The sequence below is a fragment of the Vigna umbellata genome, chromosome 3 (assembly GCF_029865625.1).
Source record: "Vigna umbellata cultivar VRB3 chromosome 3, Vumbellata_1.0, whole genome shotgun sequence".
Lineage (NCBI taxonomy): Eukaryota > Viridiplantae > Streptophyta > Magnoliopsida > Fabales > Fabaceae > Vigna > Vigna umbellata.
In genome coordinates, this window is record NC_142167.1 from 48,019,513 (window position 1) to 48,034,656 (window position 15,144).

A 15,144-nucleotide genomic window follows, 5' to 3' on the forward strand; every position below is an offset into this window, starting at 1 on the left:
AAGTGCTACTAATTCCACATGCATTTACAGTGAAATTTCAACTTCCCATGACAACTATGAATCATCTGCAGCAACCCATCAAACGTTGTATTTCGAACCTTTCACACAGTTTCGTCGTCTCTTTCCACCCAACGACCACCAGACCATTGCATAGTCAAAACGTGAAAAATTCAAAACGTTGTATCAACTTTGCCAAACATTTCTGTGCTTTAAATTCATCAAAAGCTTTTTTCAATGATTTCACTAACAAGGAGATCTTGAAGAGTTTTTATTCAAAAGTCGAAATGTGAAAGATTTTGATAGAGATAAAACATCTTGAAATCTTCACTTAACAGCTAAAATTTATTAAATTAATTAATTAGCTTAAAAATGTTTGATAAAAGTTGATAATGTAAAATTAAATGAGTATATTTAATGATAAAAAAAAAGTGGGATAAACATTCTTGAAGAAGATTACCTTATACCTTTGATTTTAAGTTAATTAAATGAAGAAACCTCTAAAATAAAATTTTATTTTATGTTTAAGAAAAACTAGATTATAAAAATATTCAATAATTAATAAACTAGTTTATTAAAATTTCTATTATTTTAGTTTGTTACAATATTTACTTATTAATACTCAAACACAATACTATACATATGTTTCATTCTTATGTTAGAAATATATTTAAGTTTTGTTTTTAATTAATCTGAAGTTATATTTTTAAGAAATTGATAATTAATTAAAGTGGTTCAGAAAAAGACAACCAAGCTAGAAAGTGAAATGAGTGTTTGATTTAATTATATGAACTGACTGGACATGTTTCGTCCACCAAGATCACAACGATTCATGATTACTTAAATAAATTATTTATCTTAATATTTTAATCTAGTGATATTATTATATAAAATGTAAGCACACAAAATAAATTATTCCAATTCTAAAATATTAAATTTAATGTTCATTTTAATTTTAAAGATTCTTCCATTATTTCAGTATTATACATCAAATATTTTCTCCATTAATTAATGTCCCTTTTTATAAATCATTTTAAGTAACATTTGCATAAACATTACATGTAATTGGTAAATTTTATAACATACAACCTAAGAAAACACAACAAAAGTCAAGAGGAAAAAAAACACAGAAATCAAGAAGAGTTTTGGTCACATTCCATATGGTTAAACATTTTTCTTTCTCTCATAAAAATATATCATTTTCTTTAACTTTCCATAAGAAAACACATTCCTCCTTTTTCAATTCCTCTTGTATATATAATCAATCTTCCATCTTCAGTTCAACATGAAGATATCCTTTTTCTCTTTAACCTCACAACCCAATTCATCATCTCTTCTCTCTTAGACATAAACCCTAATTTTCTCTACCTTGGAAACTTTTTTCTTCTCTAGTTTTGGTTAATTTATAATTTCTTGTGATGGGCAATTACATCTCTTGCACTTTGGCTCCTCCATTGATGAAGAACACAGGGTCAACACGTGTGATCTTTCCCACGGGTGAAGTGAAGCAATACAAGGAGCAAGTGAATGTAGCTGAGCTTATGATAGAGTGTCCCACAAACTTCTTAACCAATTCAAAGTCTCTACACATTGGACGAAGGTTTTCACCTCTTGGTGCCGATGAAGAGTTGGAGTTTGGCAACCTCTACATCTTCTACCCTATGAGAAGGCTCAATTCCGTCGTCACCGCCGCCGACGTGGCGGCGCTCTTCAACATGACGGCCAAGCGGATATATGGAATCAAAGATTCAATATCATGTGATCATTCGGTTGATGGAGTTGAAGTTAAAGATTTAGGATCATGTGACTCTACCTATGATGTTGGAGTAAATAATGATATCTCGAGGTTGAGTTTGGAAGGGTTTGAAATTGAATTAGGGTTTCGGAATAGGTTAAGTTATTGTAGGTCAAAGAAGCCTGTCTTGGAAACCATCAATGAGGAACCCATTTGGTTAAGGGTGAAAAAAAGTGAAAGTAAATAATGAGAGGACTAACACAATATGTATAGATTGTACGTAGTTGTTTTTCTCTTTTCTTTTTGTGATATTACACTTGTTGATTTATCAGGAATTAAGCAAAAAATAAGTTAATTTAATTTAATTTTTTTATAATATAATTGAACTAAATATAGGTTTATTAGTTAAGTGGATCGATTCACTTAAACAGGCTATAAAACTCCTTAATATCAAGCTGGTTTATTACAATGAAAGGAATAATTTGTGTGTGTACTAAGAGTTAATTAGATCTGCCTGTATTATATTGAACAACGTATAGGAATTGTAAAAGGTATTTATATTTATAAATGTAGTAGAGTAAAGAAAAAAAAATTATAGAGATAATATAGAAAAGTGAAAAGTTTATGAAAATAATAATAGTAAAAAATGCGAGTATCACGAAATTAAAATCAACATTAATTATAATTAAAACATCACTTAAATATTTACCATCTTTAAAATTTGAAGTCATTGAAGCAGGTATTTAAGAGGTCTAATATACATATAGTGAATAGGTTACCGATACCCTTGATACGAACATCGAAGTTTTTATTTTCAACACTTAATTAACGCATACCCCATATAGCACGTATTAAATTATTAATATTGTGGGTTGAAATTTGCTTTCCGTAATTTCAACGAGAATGTTATTGCCGTGTGAATCGTTGAACCATTTTTTGTGGCTTGAATTAATGGGGGTTTTGGTAGAAAAGTGATGATTCAGTGTAAGTGGGAAAAGAACTAATCACAAGTTGCAACGCACAATAGACCAGCGGAAATGACAAGTTTACCCCTTGAGAATAATCTTCTTGCAATCCTTAAACATGTAAATAAGTGATAATTTAGGTTTTAAAAAGATTAGATTTTCAACTTTTATATAATCCAAAGACATCAAGTATTTGGAACAATGGGTTGAGACATGCCCGTAAGTATGAATAATACATTTTATGAGATATATTAATTATACTTTTGTTAATTACATATTTATTGTTTGTTGACATAAGAGGTTAACTTGAGTATCAAAATTTTTTCTGCATACACACACCTACCAAGTATAAGGAGAACAAGTATTCAAAAGGAGAACAAGTAAAAGTTGAAAGCATTTGGAGAGTTTGTGAAAGTCTTTACAAGGTGCTTACTCAACACTGTAAGAACAATTGGCATCCATCGTGGGGTTGACTTGTATTTTATGAAGAAAAACATTTATGGTTTCCACAAGAAGGATGATAGTTTGAGAAAAGAGAAGCAATCCTCGAAGCCTATGCTAAGATGCAGCCAAATTTTGCTGAGTTTAATAAAAAAAGTGATGAGGAAATGGATGCCCTAATGAAGGAAACTACAAGGCTGAAAAGGAAGGCCGAGAATGAGATAATGGCTAGCATAGGAAAGGAGAAATAAACCCTTGATAACACAGTTTTGGTGTAGAAAACTCCAACTCACACCGACCTTATTCGTGGAAATGAAAAGGAAAGCGAGTACAATCCACCTCCAAGACAAAACCCTCCTCAGTAGTAGGAGGGAACATCCAACATCCCTTCATAAACGATATCACTGATACCTCGTTCATAAGTAGTGGAAGGTTCTTACCTTAAACCGGTATGATGGTAGCACTAATCTAGATGAGCATATTGTCGTCTACACTACCCAGGTTAGTTTGTACTTGACTAACAATGTTGTCATGTACAAAGCTTTTGCCAGCATTTTGAAGGTGACATCCTTGGAATGGTTCACTCGTCTTTTCTCTTATTCCATCGACTATTTCGACACACTAGTGTCATCCTTTACAACATAGTTCACCACAAGTCATCATCATCACCTTACATCTCTTACACTCTTCAATGTTAACCAAGAAAAAAAAGGAGTCTTTACAAACATTAATTAAAAGGTTTAATAAAGTGGCTTTGAAGATTAGAAACCTCAACCCCAAGGTGGTTCTTTACTATATGATCACGACACTTAGGCTAAGTCCTTTTGCGAACGACTTATACATGACATTGCTTACAAGCATGGATGAACTAAGGTAGCGAGCTGCCAAGTTCATGCAATTGAAGAAAGTAAGGAGAATCAAAACAGAATAAGAGCTAAGAAGAAAGGTGTTGAACCTCCACTACACAACACGAATTCATCACATTTTCATTACCTCCATCACCAAAAAACCATCCTAAAGCAAATTAAACACTCCTCCGAACCAATTCACCACGACATCATCCATTACTCTTCACTCATACAACACTCTTCTTACCACTCTTTTCTATTTTCTTTTCACTCTTGCTCATCACTCTTCTTATTCTTTCTTGCTAGAGCATGCTTTCATCCATTTTCTCATATCTCCATCATATTTTTCTCTTTTAAAAGATCTCTTTATATAAGCCTTCTTGAGAGATGATTGTTGAATACAGAGTTGAGTTCTATATAGTCTTCATAGCCTTTTTCGATACCTTGACTAGACTCAAATCTACGTTGTAGAATATTTGTGCTCTTTCACGCAAACAATTTGTGTGGTCCTTCTAAGCTAGTAACTTTGAGAAAAACATTTAAATATTATCTTCTTATCTTTCAACATTTTTTTTTCAAAGCTTTTGGATAAAAATCTTTTTGTGCAAAGATTTTTTTTGAAAATAGGAACGAAAAAATATATTTAAACCAAAAATATTAAAAAATGAAAAAACTACAAATTAACATATAGTGCTTTAAACATCTCAGTAAAATACTAACAGAAAAATCCTAATTAAATATCTTTTAAAAAATTAGACTTAATTAAAAACCTATTTAAAAAATTTCAATTAAAATTGAAACCAAATAACTAAAAGTGGAGATATGATCTTAGTTAAAAATCTTCAACAAATATTTCGAAGTGTCTCATAAGCTTTATATAATATTTATTCTTTTTAATGTCAAATATAATATATATATATATAAAATTAGGGGGCAAGCCACTTCTAAGATTTATCGATAGTATTACTTATACAAATTATTTAAATTTAAAATTAAATATATTTTTAGTCTTGTTTAAATTTGACTTGTCAAAACTTTTGATATATTTTACTTTTTAAACTTTAAAAATAAATTGATATAGTTTTTTAAACTAATTATATTAAGTTTTTTTATGTGTTGGAGTTTCATACTGATGAGACATTTTTGTTTCAATATCAATTTTAAAATGCGTAAAAGGTAAAAAACAAATTAAGGTAATTGATAATTGAGTAAAAAAAATAAATCTGTGAACAAATTCAAGTTCGTTTGACCATATTCTCACCACTACAAACACAACCTTAGTTTCCTGAGTGCTTCTTTCTTGGTGGAGTCAATAATCACTTTTGGACGGAGGTCGCGTTTTTCACGTTGCTTGTACGAAATTGGTAAGGCATTTCCAATCCGCCGACCCACATGTGATGCACAAAAATCATTTTTAAATAAATAAAATTAACTTTAAAAAGGTAAATATAATTTATAAACTTAGTTTCTATTAAAAATCCATTATTTTTTAAATTAAGATACACGATAAATTGATTTAAATTTACTAAAGAATTTAATATATTTTATGTTCTTACTTGAAAAAGAAAATATTTAAGAGAGAATTTTCTAATAATCTTTTAAGATAGAATTTTCTAAGAAAGATAACATTCTTCAAGTCAATTTCTCCCTTCTTTATCCCGCCCGCATTACTGAAACTTTATTGTACTTTCTAGAATTATATAATTGTTATGTGCAATTGTTTCTCAGGCCATTCAGTACCCAACAAACACAAGATAGTACAGTTGGCCAAATATGGAGAAAGCAATTCAAAGACAGAGGGTACTACTTGAGCATCTTCAACCCAGTTCTTCAAGTTTGATTTTTTCGCGCCAAGCCCATCAATCTACGGATCTCTCAGTAAGTGGGTGTTTCGTTTTTTCTTTCAAATTTCCCTGTTTTTCAAGTGGTTACTATTTTGTTTTGTCAGGTGAATTGAAATCATAACTTCTCTTACTTTCTTTTCAAACTCACTAAATTTACCTTATATCTTCAAATGCTAGTGGAAAAGTTGAACTCATCTTCTCTTCTTCCTTTCCCTTCCACTTTACATTAAGCTACCTTATTACTCCATTTGTTAATGTATTGTTACTGCATAAATTTGATCTCTTGCTCGCTGAATGCTGTTCAGTTTGGTTGTGACTTTTGAAGGTTTAACTGAAGATCTTAGGATAATTTTTATATGTGGGACCACCGACAAAAGTTTGTAATATTCGATAAATTCTAACATAAAAGATAGTGTATTAGTGTTAGTATTTTAAGGTTGTGAAAGGAGTAGTTGATGTGGTAGAGAAAATGTAGAGATATAAAGAAATAATCAAGAAAATTCTACATTTCTACATAAGTTGTAGCTAGAATTTTTTAGAATAGTCATGAAATAGAGATGAGGTCTATAAATACACATGTGTACTATCATTTGAGGGAGAAACCAACATCTACTACAACTAAAGACAACTACAACACTTCCTTAAAAAAAAAAAAACTTTTTTTTAAATATTTTTTTTTTTTGAAAGAAGTGTTGTAGTTGTCTTTAGTTGTAGTAGATGTTGGCTTCATCTTACAAATGGTAGAGTTTATGGGTATTTATAGACCCATAGATTATTCTAGAACATTTTAGCCACAACTTACGTGGAATGTTCTAGTTTTTTACCTATGTAGAATATTCTTGATTTTTCTTTCTATCTTAGACTTTTCTACAATATTCTAGAATTTATATTACATTTCAATTCCTCTATCTTAGGAGCTTTCTACATTCTTCTAGAAATTGCATTATACTTTAATAATTAGAAACAAAAATGTTAGAGAGTAGTAGATTTGTGAAGTTTTTTTTATGCTGGATTTGTTGAACCAACTTTTACTCTCTGAAGTATATGTGGAAATGCTTTACATTGTTGAAGTCTCTTTTCCATTTCTTGTTAGGCTTCATCATGTTTTGCTGGGAATTCTTCACATGGGCAAAGGGGTGGATCAGAAGATGATGTGGTGATTGTAGCGTAAGTTTGCCTATATAAATTCTATTTGTGTGATTTCTAATTCTCTATTTTGTGGTAGTAATCCAATTAGTCCTTCAAATGTATGTGTGAATGACTATTCTCGTATTGTTAAATGTTAGAGCTAGTGTTGCTAGTTTTTGGTTAAAGTTGATTTTGAAGTGACTTGTTTTATGTTTGGATGTTTTTATTGTAAAACCAATTTAGCAGTATAACTCAGGATACATTTGTGATTTTCCTACTATCATTCAAAGACTTGGACTAGGTTGATCAATGATATATCGTTGAGGGATAAAATTGAGTATTTACTCTATGATTTTATTGATGAGATTGTTGAACCTTTTAGCTTTAATTTCTCTGCAATAACCAGGGCATATCGAACTGCCATTTGCAAAGCAAAACGTGGAAGCTTTAAGGATACTCTTCCAGATGATCTTCTTGCCTCAGTTCTGAAGGTAATTCTTTGAATAATTCAAGAATTGGAAATAATATTAGTAAGGATAAAAAATGCTTTAGTGAACATTCATAATGGTTTATGATTGGAACATGGCAACCTTGAAATATTTTGAGCTACTTTTGTTGATCATTGGTTTATTTATTTTACTTCACTTTTGTTCTGTGGTTCCTAAACTGAGTTTTCCTATAGGCTGTGATAGAGAAAACAAAAGTAGACCCAGCAGAAGTTGGAGACATTGTTGTGGGTACAGTACTCGCCCCTGGATCAGATAGAGGAATTGAGTGCAGAATGGCTGCCTTTTATGCAGGTTTCCCAGGTACATTTTACAGTCTTCATTGATATGCTGTACGAAATCATTGATTTTCCTGAATGTAGAAGTCCTCTTGAGGTGGCTTCATATGATTATTCTTGTGGCTCGTATTTATTTTAGCACGATTTCTAATATATTATGGATCTCATTCAATTTTCAACCAGATACTGTGCCTCTTCGAACTGTCAATAGGCAATGTTCATCTGGACTGCAGGCAGTTGCCGATGTAGCTGCTTATATAAAAGCTGGTTTCTATGACATTGGTCAGAATGAATTGATCTAAACTTTATATTAAAATTCCATGGCCTGGTTATTTCTTTAGCCTAATCTTCCTAATATATCATGCAGGTATTGCGGCTGGATTGGAGTCTATGTCACATGACACTGTGAATAGGCTTAGAAACATTAACCCGAAGGTATGGAGAAGTTGTATATTTTGAATTCCACTTTTTCCTTTGAGACATGTTTGGCTTGACTTTTCATTATATTAACTTGATTTTTCATTATATTAATTAACAGGTAGAAACCTTTGCACAAGCCCGGGATTGTCTTCTTCCTATGGGAATAACTTCTGAGAATGTAGCACAGCGCTATGGTGTGACAAGGCTAGAGCAAGATCAAGCTGCTGTGAGTATGACACAATTATTTAATATGTTAAGGGTTTGTTATGGAAAATTTTTCTGTAAGCATTTTAAAAGAAGAAAAAGGTAAAATGAGTGTCTGCATAAAAGCTAAAACTAGCTTATGCAAGCATGAGCTGAAAATCTGTTGTAGAAACTAAATGAGTTTCTTTAAATTAGTTTTTTGCATAAGCAGTTTTAGCTTATGGAGCAACTTATTTTATTTTTCTATCTTAAGTGTTTGTAGGGAAGTTTATCCAAACAGATCCTACATATGTATGAAAAGATTATTAGGATGCTTGAACTTTTAGTTTGTATAATTAGGTTGAGTCTCACAAGCGTGCTGCAGCTGCAACAGCATCCGGTAAATTCAAAGAAGAAATCATTCCAGTTTCTACAAAGGTAAGCATCAACGGCCAAAATGATCATTCCTGTAGTATTAAATATATTATACTACTAATGATATTTGTTTTCGAAGTTTGTGGACCCTAAAACTAGAGTGGAGAAGAAAATTACTGTTTCTGTTGATGATGGTATCCGGCCAAACACAAATATAGTGGATTTGGCAAAGTTGAAGCCTGCATTCCAGAAAGATGGATCGACAACAGCTGGTATTCAAGAACTATCTTTTGTTAATTTTGTTACTCTCGGGGAAATCTTCTACCTTGTGAATATATTTGTTTTCAATCTTTCTTTTTATTTCAATTTCAGGGAATGCTAGCCAAATCAGTGATGGTGCAGGAGCTGTGCTCCTCATGAAGAGAAGAGTGGCTGTACAAAAGGGGCTTCCTATTCTTGGAATCTTCAGGTAAACAATAACAATGATCTGCATGTATCCTATAATGTGCACACCACCTGCATTTAGCGGTGAAAAACATGTTTTCTTTTATCCAAACTCGATGTCTCTATGGAAGCTGCACTTTGAACTATTAATTTGATTAATTTAACACCAACTACAATAGAGTCTTGGAAGTCAATTCACTTCCTGAAAAAGTAAACATAAACTATGAAAAAACAAGTATAGGAAATAAGGTTGTGAAAGAAAGTTTATGTAAATTAAAAAAAAAAAAAAAAAAAACTCTACTCGTAGACTCTACATGTAAACTCGTAAAGTTTACTTGGATAAAAAAATTAAATAAATAATATTTTAATTTAAGTATACAAAATTATACAACTCAAAAATACTTAAAATAAATAAATTCAAATTGTAAAGTATAATTACAACTATTCCTAGACATTATGTTCTAATTATATTAGTTTTTCACTACAAAATTAAAATATGTTATAATTTATAAATATGCAAAAATTGCTTTTAAAATTAAAAGCTAACTAACAGGGACTAAAAGGGGGCCGAATAAGTCACTGGTTTAAAAATGGTTATAATATAAAGTAAAACTTATACAGTGTAGAAGGAGGAAAAGAGAGACGAGTGGGAACAATGTGCGAGTCAAGGATGACCCAGCCAACGATGTTCGAGGCGACGGCGACTGAGCGCGACAGCGACGACGACTGAGTGTGACGGCGAAGACGACTGAGTGTGACGGCGATGACGACTTAGGCGACAACGATGGCAACCACGTTGTTGACGGCGAGCGCGAGACACTTCGTGAGAGAGTGTGAATCGAAAGACTCGAACCCTAATCTGATGTGGGAGGAAGATGAGAGAGGGTGATGCACGAGAAAAAGGGGTTTAAACACAAGGGAGCCCTAATCTAGTTCGTCCTCTCTATATGACTTAGTTTTGATTAAAAAAATTCGTCCATCGAACTCGCACAAACGCTTCTAAACTCGCAAGCTCATACGATTCTGTCGATTCTGCAACCGAGTCCACTTATTCCACACTGTGAAGCTTAATTCAGTTCCTGATTGTTTGTTTCGAAATTTCTGAAACTCATCCGGATGCATTCCGTATTATATCGTGCTATTATTGTTGGTGATTCCCGTTGCATATGTTATGCATATAGGCATTTGTGTTCTTCTCTAGGAACTAGATATTTTTCTCATAAAGAACAATGTGAAGAAGAGCTTATCAGGTACCTGGCTATTCTCACTGTGAAACTTGGCAAAGGAAGCAGTGAGGAAGAAGCTCTTCACACCCTCTTGAATGATGAAACTTGTGATGCCATACCCCTCTCCCAAAACCTTGTTCACCTATTGCTCCAGCGATACAGGGATGATTGGCAATCTGCACTGGGTGTATTTAGATGGGCTGGTTCACAGTCGAGCTTTAGACATTCGCCGGAGTCATACGATATGATGGTCGATATATTGGGTAGAATGAAGGTTATGAAAAAGTTGAGGGATTTGTTAGATGAAATGCGTAAGAGTGGTCTGGTCACTATAAATACTGTGGCTAAGGTAATGAGACGGTTTGTTGGGGCAGGGCAGTGGGTAGATGCAGTTAAGATATTTGATGATTTGCAAGCTCTTGGGTTGGAGAAGAACATAGAATCCATGAACTTGTTGCTTGATACCCTGTGCAAAGAGAAATTTGTGGAGCAAGCTCGTGAAATTTTCTTGGAGCTGAAGCAGCACATTGCTCCTAATGCTCACACCTTCAACATATTCATTCATGGATGGTGCAAAATCTGCCGTGTGGACGAGGCACATTGGACAATTGAAGAGATGAAAGGATATGGTTGTCGCCCTTGTGTTATAAGTTATTCCACAATCATTCGGTGTTACTGTCAAGAAGGGAATTTCATCAAGGTGTATGAGCTTCTTGATGAAATGCAGGCTGAAGGGTGCCCTGCTAATGTGATAACTTATACTACTATCATGAGTGCACTGGCAAAGGCTGAAAAGTTTGAGGAAGCTTTGAAAGTACCTGAGAGAATGAGGTCTTCTGGATGTAGGGCTGATACACTTTTCTTCAATTCTTTCTTATATACATTGGGGAGAGCAGGTAGATTAGATGATGCTGCCTATGTATTCAACGTGGAAATGCCCAAGGCTGGTGTTTCTCCAAATACATCCACCTATAATTCATTGATTTCTATGTTTTGTTATCATGCCCAAGAAAAGAGAGCTTTTGAAATACTGAAGGAGATGGAAAATTCAGACTATTGTAAGCCTGATGCTCAGACTTACCACCCATTGATCAAGTCTTGCTTTAGAACTGGAAAAATAGATAGTGTGTTGAATGATATATTAAATGACATGATTAATAAATATCATCTCAGTCTTGATCTTTCAACCTATACGCTGCTAATTCACGGGCTTTGTAGAGGAGATAGATGCAATTGGGCGTTCTCTCTGTTTGAGGAGATGATTGATCAAGATATAATTCCTAGATTCAGAACTTGCCAATTGCTGTTGGATGAAGTCAAGCAGAAAAATATGTTTCAAGCTGCTGAGAAAATTGAGGATCTTATGAAAAAATTGTAAAAGCATGAGCCTCTTATTTGTGTGCGCACACTGCATTGTTACACATTATTTTAACCATTTGATACAAAACCAGGACAAATAAAGAGAGTGGCATGGGATTTTTTTGAATAGTAAATCAATGGCTTGAATGCTCAGACATTTCTTATCTGTTAGCCTTTTAGTTGTTTCCCTGGATTAATGTAAGTTTTTGAGATCCTTGTTCAATAAATACTCTCATTTGGCTTCCTGCAGGCGAAGCTATTGAAAAATATTCATATATATATATATATATATATATATATATACTTATTGGGTAAATTTGTCTGAAAAAGTGACCGTAATATAGGATACTCAAGGGTTGAAGCCATGTGCTTCACATTTTTTATATTAGAATATTATATGCTGAAAGGATATGTGAAATCAGTAACTCAAATTTTACTTGAAACCTATTCAGACATGGACAGATAACTAAATCAGGTTTCTGACAGAACCTAATTCATTTTTTTTTCTATTTAAAATTTGTAAAATTGAAATTTGTCTCACAATTGAATTTAATTTTCAGGAGTTTCGCAGCTGTTGGAGTAGATCCTGCAGTCATGGGTGTTGGCCCAGCAGCTGCCATCCCAGCCGCTGTGAAATCTGCTGGTCTTGAACTTGGCAACATTGACCTATATGAAATCAATGAGGTAAAAGTTTTAAGAGTTGTCATTACAGACATTGTTTTGGACAAACTTTTCTATGAACATTTTAAGAGTTCTACGAGAAGAAATAAGGAAGTAAAATGCATTTAACTCCTTATAAACTGAAGTCAACTTATACATCTTACCTGTGGGAGAAGTTAAATGACAGTTTTTATAAAAGTTCACTACTTGATTTTCACTTATGGAAGAAGGTAAATTTATTTTACTCTCTGATTTTCTTCTTCTAAAAGTGTTCAGAAGAAAAGTTTATTCAAATAGGGTCTTAATTAATAACTACTCTTCTTGTACATGTTTTCATAGCCAAGTCACTTCAATTAATGTTGTACTAAGTATTTATCAATATAATGGCTTTGTAGGCCTTTGCATCACAGTATGTTTATTGCTGCAAGAAATTGGGACTTGATCCCAGAAAGGTCAATGTTAATGGTGGTGCCATTGCTCTTGGACATCCTTTGGGCGCCACAGGTGATGTTGAGATGTTTTCATCAGAAATTTATCTTCCTTTTGCCCCTTATTAAATGGAAGAAGATGCTAAAATCTCCATAAAGAAGATGCTAAAATCTCCATGGAGGCACATCTTTTCATTACTGTAACATGTTTACTCATGTATATTTCATCTTACAATCAAAACAAGCCATCTTACACATACAGTTGAACAGATAAATTCTGTTCATCTATATCATGAACCTAGTGCCGACATTGTTGGTGAATTTTCATGCTGCCATTTTCTGACAGGTGCACGATGTGTTGCAACTTTGTTGAATGAGATGAAACGCCGTGGCAGGGATTGTCGCTATGGTGTAATCTCCATGTGCATAGGTAGGTGATTTCTTCTTTATGGCCTCTCCATCTTATAAATACAAGTCAAAACAATTGTATATTTTGAGAACTTAGTTTTGTGACTGATTCATATCACTCAAAAATTGGGAGATTAATTTTGTAAATCATTTCAAGGTTTGTTGGACACAATGGAAAATTTGTTTCAGATTTTCTTGTAAGTTAATGTTCGTAACCTGGCAAATGTATAGCTAGTTGTGTAGAAGTTTATCTAAACAACACCTGTCTGGTTTAATATTAGTTTTTGGAGAACCTAAATGAAATAGGTTTCTTCCATAATTCAAAAATTAGCTTGAGAGAAAATTATTTCATTTTCTTTCTTATTTGCTTCTATTGTAATGTTATTCCTATCCATGTAACATTATTGAAATGTGCATAATTTCAGGTTCTGGTATGGGAGCTGCTGCTGTATTTGAAAGGGGAGACTATTGAAGATTTGTGCAAGTTTTTATGGTTAGAATAAATAAAGATCTTTGTTGTTGAACACTAGTTAAAATAATGTATTGCGTGTTCACTTTTTTTCTAATAATAAAAAATAATAAAATTATAATTATAATAATAAATATTATTATTTTTATAATTTTATTATAAATTATTTTTGTTTATTTTGTTAGTAATATTTTATTATAAATAGTTATATTAATTTAAAAATAGTTAAATTTTAAAAAAACAGTTAAATTTAAAAAAATCACTTGATAAAGTTGGTACATAGTTATTTATTGAAGAGTAAACAAAAAAAAATTGTGTATACCAAACAATAGATTCTCATAATATGAACTATTTAAAAATCCGTCTAGTTTGAATTCAGTTATGATGGGAATGTCACAAAATAGTGGCGGACAAGATATGTTATTACCATCATTATTAAATAATAAATTGCACTTTCAATTCTCATTAAGATTTAGGTAGATTTTTTAGATTATAGACTAGACACAGTGAATAAATTAGAGAATTTGAACGAATGGAAGAAGAGATTTGAAAATAAACTTCATAAGAACTTGTGAATGATGTGAAGAGTATTATAGATTAAAAATATATTTTAATTAATAAAAATATATGATTATTAATTTGTCTTTGTGTTAAAATTTAATATAAATTTAAATTTAAATAATAGAAATTATATTAAAATAAAATTAAAATTATTAATGATAAAAAAATTAAAATTATATAAATAAAAAGACGTTCTCTAACGGAAGAAGTTGTGTTTGAGATTTGATAGACTTTGTTTTATTGGTCAATAAGAGAAGGTGATCAAGTGTGAGAACAGAGGATAAGATCAACAAATTTGATTTAGCTCGGGCAAAATATAATGCAATTAAACATTTTAAAAGTTTATTAAAACAATTTAATAAAATTATAGTATTTCAAACTTCACCTAAAAATAGTGAGTACGTTTTTATCGATGTCATCTAAGTTCTATTTTCATGAATTTCGGTTTGATACTTTGATATTCTCACGATTATGTCGATACAAATTTGATATTATACATGGAAAAACAAACACGATGATTATCATATTAGTTATGTGTTTGCATTGTTACATTTGTCTATGTTTAAATGAAATCTTAAACATTTTGAAAACTCTTTAATATTTATATTTTTACTAATTTTATATTTAGGTGACATTTTTTAAAATTTATTAGTTTTTCTTTTTAAATTTAATTATTTTAAAAATGAATAAAAATGTCTACAAAATAAATAAAAATGATATATAATCAAATTATAAAAAATATTATATTTATTTTTATAATTATAATTTTTTACTATTTTATTATTATAAAAATAATAACACACACGCATACTATATAAGAAAGTAAATTTTTTATTTAAAAAATAAACAAACCAGTCTATTATATATTC

At 31.6% G+C, this 15,144-nt stretch overlaps 2 protein-coding genes across 3 annotated transcripts; both read left to right on the forward strand.

The window, feature by feature from the left end:
* The first annotated feature begins 1,249 nt into the window (after positions 1-1,249).
* LOC124821171 (uncharacterized) lies at positions 1,250-1,982 on the forward strand. The gene has a single exon (XM_047293032.2). The coding sequence runs from the start codon at positions 1,416-1,418 to the stop codon at positions 1,977-1,979; it is 564 nt and encodes a 187-aa protein (XP_047148988.2). The 5' UTR covers positions 1,250-1,415; the 3' UTR covers positions 1,980-1,982.
* A 3,710-nt stretch (positions 1,983-5,692) lies between these two features.
* LOC124821194 (3-ketoacyl CoA thiolase 1, peroxisomal-like) lies at positions 5,693-13,890 on the forward strand. Of its 2 annotated transcripts, XM_088110770.1 has the most exons (14): positions 5,693-5,864; positions 6,924-6,997; positions 7,365-7,449; positions 7,641-7,767; positions 7,926-8,024; positions 8,110-8,177; positions 8,281-8,388; positions 8,706-8,783; positions 8,860-8,992; positions 9,093-9,189; positions 12,310-12,433; positions 12,805-12,913; positions 13,184-13,267; positions 13,671-13,890. In XM_088110770.1, exons 1-14 carry the CDS (start codon positions 5,760-5,762, stop codon positions 13,715-13,717), a joined length of 1,338 nt encoding a protein of 445 aa, XP_087966896.1. In that variant the 5' UTR covers positions 5,693-5,759; the 3' UTR covers positions 13,718-13,890. The 2 variants fall into 2 exon arrangements, with proteins under 2 accessions (XP_087966896.1, XP_087966895.1); XM_088110769.1 differs by lacking the exons at positions 5,693-5,864; positions 6,924-6,997; positions 7,365-7,449; ... (5 more) ...; positions 8,860-8,992; positions 9,093-9,189 and adding an exon at positions 9,208-11,764.
* Positions 13,891-15,144: the final 1,254 nt, after the last annotated feature.

Coding starts and splice junctions, on each gene's coding strand:
- LOC124821171 (XM_047293032.2), top strand. CDS start 1,416: ATGGGCAATTACATCTCTTGCACTTTGGCTCCTCCATTGATGAAGAAC.
- LOC124821194 (XM_088110769.1), top strand. CDS start 10,281: ATGCATTCCGTATTATATCGTGCTATTATTGTTGGTGATTCCCGTTGC. Junction 12,434..12,804: donor ACCTATATGAAATCAATGAG/GTAAAAGTTTTA, acceptor ATGGCTTTGTAG/GCCTTTGCATCACAGTATGT. Junction 13,268..13,670: donor TGTAATCTCCATGTGCATAG/GTAGGTGATTTC, acceptor GCATAATTTCAG/GTTCTGGTATGGGAGCTGCT.